At 39.4% G+C, this 14733-nt stretch overlaps 2 protein-coding genes across 3 annotated transcripts; one reads left to right on the forward strand and one right to left on the reverse strand.

The window, feature by feature from the left end:
• Nucleotides 1–5518: 5518 nt before the first annotated feature.
• LOC124277921 lies at nt 5519–6567 on the forward strand. Its single transcript, XM_046713647.1, has 3 exons — nt 5519–5596; nt 5964–6037; nt 6286–6567. Exons 1-3 carry the CDS (start codon nt 5563–5565, stop codon nt 6565–6567), a joined length of 390 nt encoding a protein of 129 aa, XP_046569603.1. The 5' UTR covers nt 5519–5562.
• Nucleotides 6568–8020: 1453 nt separating this feature from the next.
• On the reverse strand, nt 8021–13747 carry LOC124278020 (protein chibby homolog 1-like). Of its 2 annotated transcripts, XM_046713755.1 has the most exons (5): nt 13641–13741; nt 12722–12740; nt 10758–10938; nt 9820–9935; nt 8021–8374 (listed from the first exon to the last, which is right to left on the reverse strand). In XM_046713755.1, the coding sequence occupies exons 2-5, from the start codon at nt 12725–12727 to the stop codon at nt 8294–8296; spliced, it is 384 nt and encodes a 127-aa protein (XP_046569711.1). In that variant the 5' UTR covers nt 12728–12740; nt 13641–13741; the 3' UTR covers nt 8021–8293. The 2 variants fall into 2 exon arrangements, with proteins under 2 accessions (XP_046569711.1, XP_046569712.1); XM_046713756.1 differs by lacking the exon at nt 12722–12740 and having other exon boundaries at nt 13641–13747.
• Between the last annotated feature and the right edge of the window lie 986 nt (nt 13748–14733).

The raw sequence follows: 14733 nt of genomic DNA on the forward strand, positions 1-14733 counted from the left end.
CTGCCAATGTGGGTATGATAATGTGGACCTGCCAATGTGGGTATGATAATGTGGACCTGCCAATGTGGGTATGATAATGTGGACCTGCCAATGTGGGTATGATTATGTGGACCTGCCAATGTGGGTATGATTATGTGGACCTGCCAATGTGGGTATGATACCTGTGGACCTGCCAATGTGGGTATGATAATGTGGACCTGCCAATGTGGGTATGTGGATAATGTGGACCTGCCAATGTGGGTATGATAATGTGGACCTGCCAATGTGGGTATGATACCTGTGGACCTGCCAATGTGGGTATGATAATGTGGACCTGCCAATGTGGGTATGATAATGTGGACCTGCCAATGTGGGTATGATAATGTGGACCTGCCAATGTGGGTATGATAATGTGGACCTGCCAATGTGGGTATGATTATGTGGACCTGCCAATGTGGGTATGATAATGTGGACCTGCCAATGTGGGTATGATAATGTGGACCTGCCAATGTGGGTATGATAATGTGGACCTGCCAATGTGGGTATGATAATGTGGACCTGCCAATGTGGGTATGATACCTGTGGACCTGCCAATGTGGGTATGATACCTGTGGACCTGCCAATGTGGGTATGATACCTGTGGACCTGCCAATGTGGGTATGATAATGTGGACCTGCCAATGTGGGTATGATACCTGTGGACCTGCCAATGATACCCGTGGACCTGGGTATGATACCTGTGGACCTGCCAATGTGGGTATGATACCTGTGGCCCTGTGGCCCTGCCAATGTATACATAGGTATTAGTGTTGGGAATTGGTTAAAATCTCATAATTGATGATTGATCCATTACAACCAAGCAGTCATCGAAAATAATTGGTTTAGTGCCATTTATCAAATTTACCTGTTATGTGAACCTTGTGAAAAATATTCTTAATGCAAACAAATCTTCAAAAATTGTTTGTGTTCGATTATGAGGACACATGATCAATTGCTTGGTCGTTTAGTCACTGTGACCAATCTTCAATTATTTCAATTAATCGGACCACAACTAGTAGGTATGATACCTGTTACCCTGTCAATGTAGGTATGATGCCTGGTACCCTGTCAATGTAGGTATGATACCTGCAAGCCCTCCGATGTAGAGCTGACCCATGAGGACTGGCTCCAGGGCTTGTGTTCTTATGAGGACTGACCACTGTCGGAGGAGGTAACAAGGACTGACCATTGTCGGAGGAGGTAACAAGGACTGACCACTGTCGGACGAGATAACAAGGACTGACCATTGTCAGAGGAGGTAACAAATACTAACCATTGTCGGAGGAGGTAACAAGGACTGACCATTGTCATTGTAACAAGGACTGAGGAGGTAACAAGGACTGACCATTGTCGGAGGAGGTAACAAGGACTGACCATTGTCGGAGGAGGTAACAAGGACTGACCATTGTCGGAGGAGATAACAAGGACTGACCATTGTCGGAGGAGGTAACAAGGACTGACCATTGTCGGAGGAGGTAACAAGGACTGACCATTGTCGGAGGAGGTAACAAGGACTGACCATTGTCGGAGGAGGTAACAAGGACTGACCATTGTCGGAGGAGGTAACAAGGACTGACCATTGTCGGAGGAGGTGTCGGAGGAGGTAACAAGGACTGACCATTGTCGGAGGAGGTAACAAGGACTGACCATTGTCGGAGGAGGTAACAAGGACTGACCATTGTCGGAGGAGGTAACAAGGACTGACCATTGTCGGAGGAGGTAACAAGGACTGACCATTGTCGGAGGAGGTAACAAGGACTGACCATTGTCGAGGAGGTAACAAGGACTGACCATTGTCGGAGGAGGTAACAAGGACCGACCATTGTCGGAGGAGGTAACAAGGACTGACCATTGTCGGAGGAGGTAACAAGGTAACTGACCCATTGTCGGAGGAGGTAACAAGGACTGACCATTGTCGGAGGAGGTAACAAGGACTGACCATTGTCGAGAGGAGGACTGACCATTGTCGGAAGGTAACAAGGACTGACCATTGTCGGAGGAGGTAAGGTAACAAGACTGACCATTGTCAGAGGAGGTAACAAGGACTGACCATTGTCAGGAGGAGGTAACAAGGACTGACCATTGTCGGAGGAGGAGGAGGGAGGAGATAACAAGGACCATTGTAACAAGGAGACCATTGTCGGAGGAGGTAACAAGGACTGACCATTGTCGGAGGAGGTAACAAGGACTGACCATTGTCGGAGGAGGTAACAAGGACTGACCATTGTCGGAGGAGGTAACAAGGACTGACCATTGTCGGAGGAGGTAACATGGACTGACCATTGTCAGAGGAGGTAACAAGGACTGACCATTGTCAGGAGGTAACAAGGACTGACCATTGGAGGAGGTAACAAGGACTGACCATTGTCGGAGGAGGTAACAAGGACTGACCATTGTGGGAGGAGGTAACAAGGACTGACCATTGTCGGAGGAGGTAACATGAGGACTGACCATTGTCGGAGGAGGTAACATGGACTGATGCATCAGTCTGTATAGATTAAATTGTTACGGCCTGAACAGCTACTGAACAACTGGCAAGTACATAGAAATTGAGCTGTGTGATCTCCTCATACAGCAGCCATGTAGACATCACTGACTTTAACAAGACATGAGCTGTGATGTTTTTACATCCCTCTGGTTGCCATGGTTTCCATTGTTGAACCTGTAGGTGTATTTCCAATCAGTCTGTCACATAGCACCACTGTTGCGGGGTAGAATTTCAGCACTAGTTTCATGAACACTTAAATATTTTCTATATTCACTTCACAATATTGGGTTTCATTCCATTGGCCTGTCAATTGTAAGGAAACCTGCACATTACCATCAAAATTCTATAAAATAACAAATAAAAAACAATAGAAATCACGTAGTATCATATTGTATATTCAAGCTTTTCTATCTATTTTTGAACAAAGCAAGTGAATGGTAGGGACATACAGCTGCTTGCTGCAGAACAATATCCTGCTCGGTTACAATGTCGAACTGCATTAATCATCATGTTCTGTTTGTTGTTGGATAGAGCACCGAAGCAATTCCATCATAAACCTTTAACAATGGCAAAACGAGGTCACACAGACATGGAGCAGAGAGATGCTTATCTCTGAGATGAAGGTCACCGAGAGTTTTATCACGTTCAATCACTGTCATACAAAATTTGTGTTTGCTTTCTTTGAATCAGCATCCTGAAGGAGTAATCCCATGATTTACAAATACCCTCTGTAAAGAAAACCGGTATGTGTTTCACTGTCTCTGGTATAATGCCCCCAGGCATGTTCTGCTTCTGGTCTCAGCTTACCAATCCACCCTATGTCCATACAATATGACAGTTATGGGTAAGCAATCAGGTCACTTCTACACCCCCTGCCATGCCTGCAGACTGCCATGATACCCCCTGCCCCTCAATACCGGAATTCTGTAATCCCCACCCTTGAGTGTCTAGAACCCAAGATTAAGACCTTAAAAGAGTCACAAAAGGGAGATAAGTAGGAAAAGCTAACAATTACTTTGTTAGCCTACTTGATTGGACATTTTTCCTATAACATAGGGCACAATGTTAATAAACACTCTCATTATAGGCTGAGAGCTGTCAGTGGTTATTCTGAGCTAAAGCTTCACACCAAACCTGTTCGCTCGTTGGTCAAGAACATAAACCCCTAACAATCATCTCCTAAAACACAATGTCCAGAAGAAACCAGTCTTCTTGTTCTCTAATGGTTGACATGGACTTTCAAGATCCATATTGTATGATGGATGGGATGCAGTTATCACGACAGTGTTACATAGTGCATTAATACAAACACATTTTACTGGAACCGCATCCACATGATGCCATGCATTTGAGATTCGGAATTTCACTCATCAGATGTGATCTCTGTATGTTTATTTATTTTATTTATTTATATTTATATATTTATATAGCGCCAATATCCAGATCACCTGCTCAGAGGCGCTTTGTTTTCCCCTCGATCATTGAACGTATTATCAATCTCAACTCCCTGGGGATCATACAACTCTTGCAGCCACTAGGCGCACAGAGTTAATGTGGCTTTCCAATCCTTACGAGGTACCCATTCACAGCTGGGTGGACTGGGACACGTAGTCACAGTATTTTGTCCAAGTTTACTGCACGTTGCTGTACCCGCAACTAAGTGTTTGCACGTATTCATGTGGCCACCATCTGGTCATATACCAACGGATTCATGGGTTCTTTTAAGTGCACAGGGTTGTGTACTGCACACTAGGAGTTGTGACAACACTGATAGAGTCTGCACGCAAAGTTGACTCCAAGGTTTTTACACCTGGTCACAGGTGGGCTCGATCCCGTCACCTCAAGCTCGCTGAATCACTAGCTTGGCGCCTTAGCCAGCTCGCCCACCACACCCCATATATCTAGTTGAATAGGACTTCATCTTTGAACCTGTACTAGTTAGGTAAATATATAAAATCTTCTTTTGCAAGATTTAGCATTTAATTAGATTAAAACTGAAATGTTGCTTGGTACATTAGCCTCGCATATTAATCCTAAAACAAAAATATCTCAAGGTCCCAAGCAAGTCTGCAACTTTACTTTGGCAACTTTAAATTTCTTCTGATAATGAAGAGAGTCTCTGGTATACTTTCTATTAGTTATTAGAGAACAATTTATTTAAGAATTATAAAAATATTTTCATTACTAAGAATACATGTTTGTCTGGTACATGCATTTACATTTTACAAGCTACTATAAATATTGTGGTTTGTCCACTTCAATCCAGGGTCAGCTGAAACACGACCGTGGCTGTTGTTTTCCCACTCGGCTAAAGTATGAGTATTTTCACAAAACCTTAATTATCATCAACCTGATATGGGATCTCTCTGATGCTTTACACAAGCTGTGCATGTCAAGGCATAATAAAGGTACTGGGAGGAGGTGAGTGACCACCATTAAATACCCCAACAAGCAGAAAATGAAAACCAATACAGAACTTAAAAGCTTGCCTGTCTCTGACGCTTACTGACCTTGATTGAAAAACAAATAAATTTACTAAATTTGGAACCAATTAATTTGAAAAGATTCTTTAATTTCAAACTATCCAATCAATAAAGTCCACTATGACATATTCAGTGTCGATCTTTCTGGTACTGAATCAATAGGTCAAGAGCAATGATGGATTGTTATGTTCATTGTGGACAAAAATATTTAAGTACAGAACAGACAGCCATTCATCTAATGCCTTGGATTTGTTATACAGAGTTGTATCCCTTAGATGTTTCCATGAAACACATTCTTGGTGTCCCTCCGTTGTGATATGACTTGAATGAGATTGGAATACGGCCTATTCCAAACTCAGACTGAATAACGTTCTGCGCACAACATGTACGATACCAGTTCATCATATACCGAGTACAAGTTCATCAAAAACCGTTTTGATCTCGCGAGAATCCATGGTCTCCATGGTGACTTGGTCTGTAAACGACGCCATTGTTGTTTAGCACCACTGTTGCAAGCTTCAAAGTTCTTCTATTAATTTGCGATTTGTGACACACTTCTCGCAAGCTCAGCACCATGTTTACGAGCGTTGCAAGCGTTTATCATCAAGGTATCTTATTAAAGTCTTGTGTTGGTATATTGCATTGTTTTCAAATAGATCTACATCAATATCTTTGGAACCGAAGGATTCGTTTTCCTGTTGATCAACAAACGTCTAGCCATATGATCGAAACTGCATTAAAATTAGGAAATATATATATTTATAATTTATTTACATTTTTATTTCAAAGCACAGGATTACTTTAGTTCCACTATTACTTCAGTTTCTTTCTTTTTCTATCATCATCAGTGTCCTTTGTAACCTCAATATTCTACGAAAGTAGCCTTGAGTGTTATTCTGACATTTATATGAGAACATTCTCAGGGGTCATGTCTTTTTTGCATAGTTTGTATTTCTGCTTCATTTCCCACGGCAGCCTGGGAAGAGTTGAGAAAGTCTCGACCACCAACCGTTGCTGGCTCCCTCTCCGACCTTCCTGGTCCTCTCCCAGTAGGTCATCTAGAGCATTAGGAAACAATTTTGCTGCTGTGTCTAAACTGAGGGCTTGTGACTAAATATAGAACACTGGCTCTTTGGTGAACATATTTAAATCACCTTGACATTTGTTTACACAGATTAACACATTTCAATATTATGATTTCTAGATTATAAGTAACCTCATTCATATTTATTTTACACTTCTGTACACTTTACTTATGCTGGAAACTATCTACAATCTCTTCTCTTTGCTCTCTAAGCTCCCAACTGCTGAAGTTAATTCCCAGCCTGTAACCCAGACCCCCACCCCAAACCCTGCCCTTCGCTCTCTGTATGGCTCCTCCATGAACCTGGATGAAGACATCCCCGAGATAGACTTGGGAGATCCCACTGGGCCCTTTGCAGTACAGCATGTCAGCTCTGAGACTTTTGTCATTATTGACATGAATGACATTGGAGAAACAAGCCTACCACAGTCACTTGAGACAACATGCTGCCCCAGTGTATTCAGCTTCATCAAGAGACTGTTCACTCTGTACTAAAAAAGACATTTGATTTGGCTCAACATTAGTGGAACTTTTAAAGTATTAATGAAACTACATATTTTTGTAAACTATTCTAAATCAACATCAGAAACTCATTCAGACAATTTGATGTTTGTACCTTTTGTACACAGCAAAATGTAAATACTTCTGTCACTTTATATGATTTGATACTCTAAATTGTGTTACTCTATTTATAAATGTTGTGTCTGTTTGGATGTGTTTGTTAATCTGTAATTATTTTTCAGTCTATACACTGCATATGTGCATATAACGGAAGTAAGTGACTTCCTGCATGATTTACACTATAGTAGTCCAGTATTTATATTAATGTGTTGATATGTAATGTATATATAACGTTGAGATAGTTATCTCAATAAACTCAAATCATTTGAAGACAGAAACATTCTAAATTTATACATATTTGAAGAAAGTCCTAATAAACACATATTGTGTTGGACCAAATGTGGGATTCAAACCCAGTATCAGTGGAAGTTGGGATGGTTTAGGAAGTTAGTCTGTCAGGTATAAAATCAAGACAAAACAAATATACAGTTGAGCACCGTTGTGTCGAACTCTGATAACTTATTATCTAGGTTGTCTCGATATAACATCTCGGTCCCGGCGAAATCCTTGATAATTTATCATTATTCAAGCTCTTTTAACTCGATAAGGATGTCTCGATATTTCGGATATCTCGATATAATTTCATGGTCCAAACAAGCAAAATTACTCTTTTAACTTGATATTTGCAAAGAAACTCGATATTCACCTACCTTTCATAGGCAAGTATCCCTCTGAACTGAGGTTGTTTCCACACGTTTACACACGGTGCGGCATGAATCAAAGGGATGCGGTAGTGTAAACTAATTAGGGCTAATTGAGTTGAAGGTGTCAGTTGTTTGTTATTTAATTAGGATTAACTAAGAAGGAATTAATTAGGAAGTACTCACTGTTACGACTAAACACTACTGATAACAGATTATAGTTTTAAATCAAACATGCTGAGAATCGATTGAGGGTTTTGTGCAAACACGTGACTAGTATGTGATTGTTGAGTTGTTTCTAAATTGCGGACTGAGAAATATGGATTAGGAGTCAATTTGAAAGCTATTGTGTTGTATCGAGAGTGGTTAGCTACTATCGCTTTCATGCCACCACCAAATGCCCATCAATCTAAACTTTCAGAATTCTCCGTTTCATCCGTTGAATAAATCCAACCTTTGTATAATTCAAGATGGACACTATAACATAAGCTGCGATCCCTGTGAGTAAATAGATATATATACATGAATAAACAGACATGAAATCTACTTTTTGTTGTGTTTTCTTTCATAGTGATATGTGATGATATGCCCTGCTCGGATGTCTCGAAGTTCGGATAACTCGATATTTTTTCTTGGTCCCAAGAATATCGAGACAATGGTGCTCAACTGTATTATAAAATGCAAAATCATTTAGAATTTTTATTAATCTAATAATGACATGAATCACTTGCTGAAAAATTCCATCTAAAACATGATATGTATATACACAGAATGAAGTCCATTATAAATGTAACAATGCTAGGTAGTGCCTTCCAGGTCGCGGCACAGACACTCACAAGGGACAGAATGGATGAGGACGGAATAGTATCACAGTTCGAGTGTTGGTGATGCTGGACGCTGCTGGTGTACATCCATGCCATACACATGGAGGGTCATGAGGAATGCGGTCAGGAATATCATCATCTCTTCTTGGACTTCATCTCCCTCAGCTGTTTCAGTTCATTTTCATGAAAATGAGACATGGCAGATGTTTCTGCAAGCTGTGGAACAATGTGTATATACGTTTAACAAAACCATTGATGTGACAGATATTTCTTTAAGCTGGAGTAAAGTGTATATACATTGGAAATGACAGTCCGTGCCAAACACTTTCTAGTCCACTGTACCAAACTTGGATCTCAGTAAAATTGTTTTGTACACATTAAGTTATAAACAATTAGCTGATCTTACTAGAACGAATAGTAAGCACGGCAAAGATTCCTGATTACTTAAGTTGTGTCTCAATAAAATAAAATGCATCATTTGAACTAGTGAATCAAATCAAATATGTACACCAAGAAAATGAGCATTAACTTGAATGTCTCATTACTCTACTGGCAATATCATTGAAGCCTGTAAATATTAGGTTTGAACCAGGAAACAAGTGACTCATGGCTTGAAAGCTAGACAGGATTCGGGTAAAATATTATTACACCTAACAGAGTGAGTAGTGAGCTGGGTTTTATGCCACTTTTAACAATATTCCAGCAATATCACAGCAGGGGACACCAGAAATGGGATTCACACATTATACCCATGTGGGGAATCAAAAACAGGCATTCGGCATGATGAGCGAATGCTTTAACCACTGGGCTATCATACCAACCCTCAACTTACAGGCCTTGACAACCCTATCCCCAATCTAAGACAGGAGCAAGGCCCTGGGGAACACCACTGACCTGCAGTCCAACCACAGGTTATCTAGCACATTAATGATGATATGTATTGTTTTAGAGAACAAGTGTCCAGGATATAATACTTCAGCATGATCAGGAACACACAGTGTGTATTACCCATTTAAGAACAATGATAACAAAAGGATTTGGTCATCAATATCTCCCGCCACAGTGTTTTGTTCCTATTTGATTCCTGTTTTTTTAACTCCACCACGACATTCATGTCATGAAAACACATACCACATTTGGTTTCCCTATCTACAATTGTTTCTGAGAAAATCTGTCCCCATTGGGGATACCGTGCACTATGTCAAGAAATGCATGACAACGGCGATAACACATATCAAATTCAGGTTTCTGTATCCATAACAGTTTCCAAGAAAATCTGTCCCAATCATCTCGCACGGACTGACAGAGCTCAAACCTATATCCCCTTCCCACATGTGGCGTGTACAAAAAGTACATATGCAGATCAAAACAAATCATCGATTACTGTAACTGACCAAAGAAACAGCTGTAATAGTGGACTCTCACTGTATCACTCACAATGTGAGATATCTGCATTTATTTGGTTATTTTGTTTTGGCAGAATACAGATAAGACAACTGTTTTCATAGAAATTTTGTATTATTTTTAATGCAAATCAGTAAACAGTAGCAAATAATAATTCCCTGTGTTGGGTGATGCGTAATTAAATGGGCAAAATGGCTGATTACATGTACCCAAATATTTGGCCCATATACAAAAACCTGTATACCCTGAATACTGACCATGTCTAGGAGGATGTCGATCTTAAACTTGAGGAGGTTGTTCTCTTCCTGTAACTGCTGGCTCTGCTTCCGCAGCCGACTCACCTCCTTGTGGCTGGCTCCACCAGCGCCACTCTCTGTAATCATGGTAACACGGCATCAGTATGTCAATATCTGAGTATTTTCCAAGAGAATATGAAAGTGTGATTTGGATAGCATCTGCTGATAAGAGTAATGTATTGTATCACATGGTTTTACAATGGTAAAGGTACAGATCCCATTAGCATCTTCTTGTGCATTATTTGAATAGCATAGAATGCCATTTCATCAAAATACTCTCGCAAGAAAGAGACAGTCTGTGATAAGATAGAGAGATGGTGGTGTGACATTACTTGCTGAGGGACTGTTCATAATTTATGGCTAGTGTGTGTGTGTGTGTGTGATGATGATGATTTTTTAAATATTTAATTTATTTATTTGTGTTTTTTTTTTTTTTTGGGGTCACCCATTTTGTTCTGGAGAGGAAGGGGGTCATCACGGTTGTACATGTGCACTAGAATTTTGTATATATTATATATTTAAAAAATGATAGGGAGTTGGGGGTCATTCATTTTGTACATGACATGCAGGGGAAAGTTACTTTGAAGATAAATCTTAGGGGGGTCAATCATTTTGTACGTGCTTCTCCATAAAAATCATCATCACACCCCTTGCCATAAATTATTAACAGTCCCTAAACAGGTGGTGAATACTGAGATGAGGTGGTGCAAACTGGGGTTGAACATTCTGTTAAAGATCACTGCACCTATACACTATGTGTGGGTAGCTGTTTGTATTACTTCAGTCTTATGTTAGTTTAATAGTTATATCCCACTGAAAAGAATAGCCACAGCAAATATTTTTCAGTAAACACATGACTTTTGATCATCAAAATAATGTAATTTTTAAAGTATTCTTACCAGGAATCCATATACCATTCTCAAAGGCTACCTCACTGCCACCCAGATTGACCTTGATTGGACCATAGTCAAGGCCAAACTCTGTCCTTGATTGTGTGGCATCAAGGTGAAGGTTGGACAAAGACTGGGCCCGTCTGGGTGGTGTCTTCTTGGGGGAGAACTTATTTCCAAATAGTGGCATCTGTAACACCAAAATCAAATCAGTTTTCCATGTTTACTTGTGGCAAGCATAATTCTAATTACTAATGCAAATAAGACAAATCAATCTACTTTTCCCTGAATAAATGAAAAATAACTTTGTTTTAATTTCACAATCTTACAATATTGCTACACAAAATACACATGATACAAGCACAATACATGATACATGCAATATAGATGATATAAAGCTGCTCGTACAACATTCACAACACAAAATCATGACATCCAAAAAGAATGTTCTGTTTCACTAACAACTAAAATCCAATAATATAATGACTACATACTGAAGTGGCAAGAAAAATAGGTTCTTTAGTACAAAACACACCAAAACTGTTGAACAAGCAGTATTCATCACACTCAATGCATAGGATAAATTCCAGTTGGTACAAAAATGACATGGTTAAACATGGTGAGTATCAAATGATTAATTACTAAAAAGTCTTAGAAAAGCTATATGTACAAGTTACTATGATGATGTAACTAAACACTATTAAATGAGTCTTCAAAAGTGATTAAGTGCAAAACAGTCTGTGCAATCTCAAATTGTTCCATTGGATCAGTCCAGTTTGCTCAATGTAACGTTTGAAGCTAATCTGAATGGAATTGTCTTGTTCATGGCAAGCATAGCAGCAGCTGCAACTTCAGCAGCAAAACAGAGTATATGTTAGAGACAGAATTAATTCACAGCTTCAACTTGTTCAAGGAGACAACCGATTATTTATTTTTTAGGAAATATTCTGTCCAGGGCATCAAGCATGTCCAGTAAATATTTGTTTTAGGTATGTTTAACCTGAGTTACTGGAGTCAGCCATTTCTCCTGAGTGTATGTGTGTCCTTGGCATGATGAATCCCACACAAAGTTCACACAATTAAACCCTTTTAATGTATCAATATAATCATAATTCTTCAATTTGTTCATTTAAACATAAGCCGCACCAGAGATGTAATTCTACAATTTCATTTAGATTCAGCATATCCAGTTTAGTGATCCAAAGACGTGAAAATAGAAAATGTAGATGACTGTAAGATATGAACTGGATGAAGAGTGATGACAAGGGATAAGATCATAAAGTGAAGAACGGTGGAAAGCCTTGTGACAACTCGAACTCGTGATGAACATTGTTGATGGTGTATCACTGAATGGGACAAGGATTACATTAAGTACACCCACTGTTGTCTGAGCCGCCAGTGTAGGTATTACAGATACACTATAACCACACATCTACAAGTGCAAGTGAAACACAAGAATATATATGAGTTTGATAAACAATGCATATTTTGTGATTAATGGTAGCTATGAGATTGAGAAGGAAAATCTATTATCATAGGTGTGTGATGATGTATTATTCCAATGGAAATCTTTTTGGACATTTTGCTTGTAAAGATCATATCATGATTTACTGCTTATTCAATCAATTCTTATAACAATTCAAACAGAAGGCCACAGAGATGTGATGAACATGATGAACAAATAATTAAGGACTCTTGGTTCAGATTATTCAGCATGTTTAATTTCATATTTTCTTTAAAAATGTAGATGCCAGATCTACAGCAAACATGTACATGATATGACTGACATATTTACATCTTGTAAATCAACAAATTGCACAGTAGAGCCTAACGACTCATTATCAGGTTAACAGTGGCACTATCCTGGAGTACTTATAATGAGCAATGATTCCATGACTTCTACATAATCACACCTCTACATCTGCAAAATAGACAGGATAGTATTTGATCATAAAAATATGAATGAGTTCAACCTGCATGATGGCGCTATCACTGTAAATGAGCAAAAACAAAAAGGTGAACATGGTGAGTTATGTATGATGCATTTAGTACATTCAATGTCAATGACAGCTCGGTGAATGAGAGGCTTTCTGATAACACTATATGTGCTTTGTGGAAAAATATATCATCTTCAAAATGTGAATGTTTTAGTTTCAGGTTTAAGTTCTTCAACACATGGTACATATCAACCATTTACATTGATTTTTATTTGGCATAACTGTAAGCAGGCAAATGCAAGTGCATCAAGACAGAAATACAGCAGAGACCGAATTGTCCACTTGCTCCAACAACCGTACAGAGTGACAGGTTTATGACTGTCAAATGTACGGGTGAAATCTTGGACACTATAGAACATAAGTTCTATATGAATGTTTTACATAGACTTTTTCTATGGCCATTTTGACGGCTAGAAATGAACTTACCTCACAGCCCTCTCTGCTCGCTGCGTTGCAATTATTGTGGTATAGCGTCAACCATCAACAAACAACCCTTTACGATCCTTTGGGTTTAGTGTTAGGGAACCTTTCCGATCCTTAGGGTTTAGGGCTAGCACCATTTCCGATCCTTAGGGAGCTGACGCATCTTTAGACTAGAGTCAAACAACAACCCTAACCCTAAGGATCGTAAAGGGAGCAGCGAGGGCTGCGCCTGGTAAAATGCATTCTAGCCAGTAATCGGACCAAATGCATTATGTTAAAACCAATTAGCTTTGCAATGTGCAAATAATGATAGGAACTGACTTGGCGAACAAGATGCAACATGCATGTCGGCATGATTCCGTGAGACTAATTTACTCATGATCGCAAATCAACTACACACAAATCAACCAAAACACCCACAAAGCTAATTACAACACTGATATCACATCGGAAGTATCTAGGTAATACATACGTCAGAGAGTGCTTCTCATAAAAAGTCAAAGTTGATGACAGTGACAACACTTGGAGATAAACTTTCCGGAAGTGAAATACGCCATCTAGGAAGGGAGATAACCATCAACCTTAAAGAAGCAGCTGTAAAATCCTTCCTTGGTGTCTTGGCAAATGAAACGCGGGAACAAAATACTTTTGCAGATCCAAAGAGGATACGAGTAAATTCGAAACCTAAATGCTGTGGAGAAAATAAACAATGGCTGCTTCGAAATGTATTTTCTTCATCGATGTTAGTCAATGTTAGTCTCATATTAATGCTATTTTAGAGAAGACTAACCAACCAACTGCTAAAGTACTGTCGGAAATAGAAAAACACTGTTTTTTTCACATTTATGCCTGCAATTTAGGTAGTTTATATGTGAAAGTGTGGAATATCTGTTGAACCAAGTTCGACCTAACTACAGTCGCGGTGGGAGGGAGATAGGAAACGTAAAAGAAGGATTTTACTGAGGAGAGATTAGTGCAGAAATGAGCAATTGCGGTTCAATGCGAATTATTTAGAACAGACCTTGGGTTTATGCAAATTAGTGTGCGGTGATATTGTATTAGGGGCCGTTCATAAGTTATGGCTAGAGGGGGTGTGGGGTGTGTGTGTGTGTGGGAAGAAATGATTTTTATGGAGCAGCATGTACAATGTGAATGACCCCCCCTTAAAGTTTATGTACAAAATCAATGACCCCCTCTCCCCTTCCCATAATTTCTAAGCATAATTTTAAACATATCTTCATGTACAAAATTGCTCCCCCCGTACGTGTGTACAAAATTTATGTCCCTCCCACAGCTCCTCAGAACAAAATGGGTCCCCCCTTAAAATCATCATCAACCCCCTAGCTATAAATTATGAACGGTCCCTTACAAAGGACACTTTTTAAATGATCATTTTGAAATTAGACTTACCTTCATTATAAACGATAGCAGACGTAAAAAATAATAACTTAAATACTGAAACTATGAAGGATGTAGCTACCATGGCTTCTCACTATCACTATAAAAAGAAATAGGTAGGGGGTTCGTCTCAAAAGCAAAACCAGGACGGGTGTCGCAGACAGTGG

The sequence above is a fragment of the Haliotis rubra genome, unplaced genomic scaffold (genome assembly GCF_003918875.1).
Source record: "Haliotis rubra isolate DU_JTF1 unplaced genomic scaffold, ASM391887v1 Scf23, whole genome shotgun sequence".
Taxonomy (NCBI): domain Eukaryota; kingdom Metazoa; phylum Mollusca; class Gastropoda; order Lepetellida; family Haliotidae; genus Haliotis; species Haliotis rubra.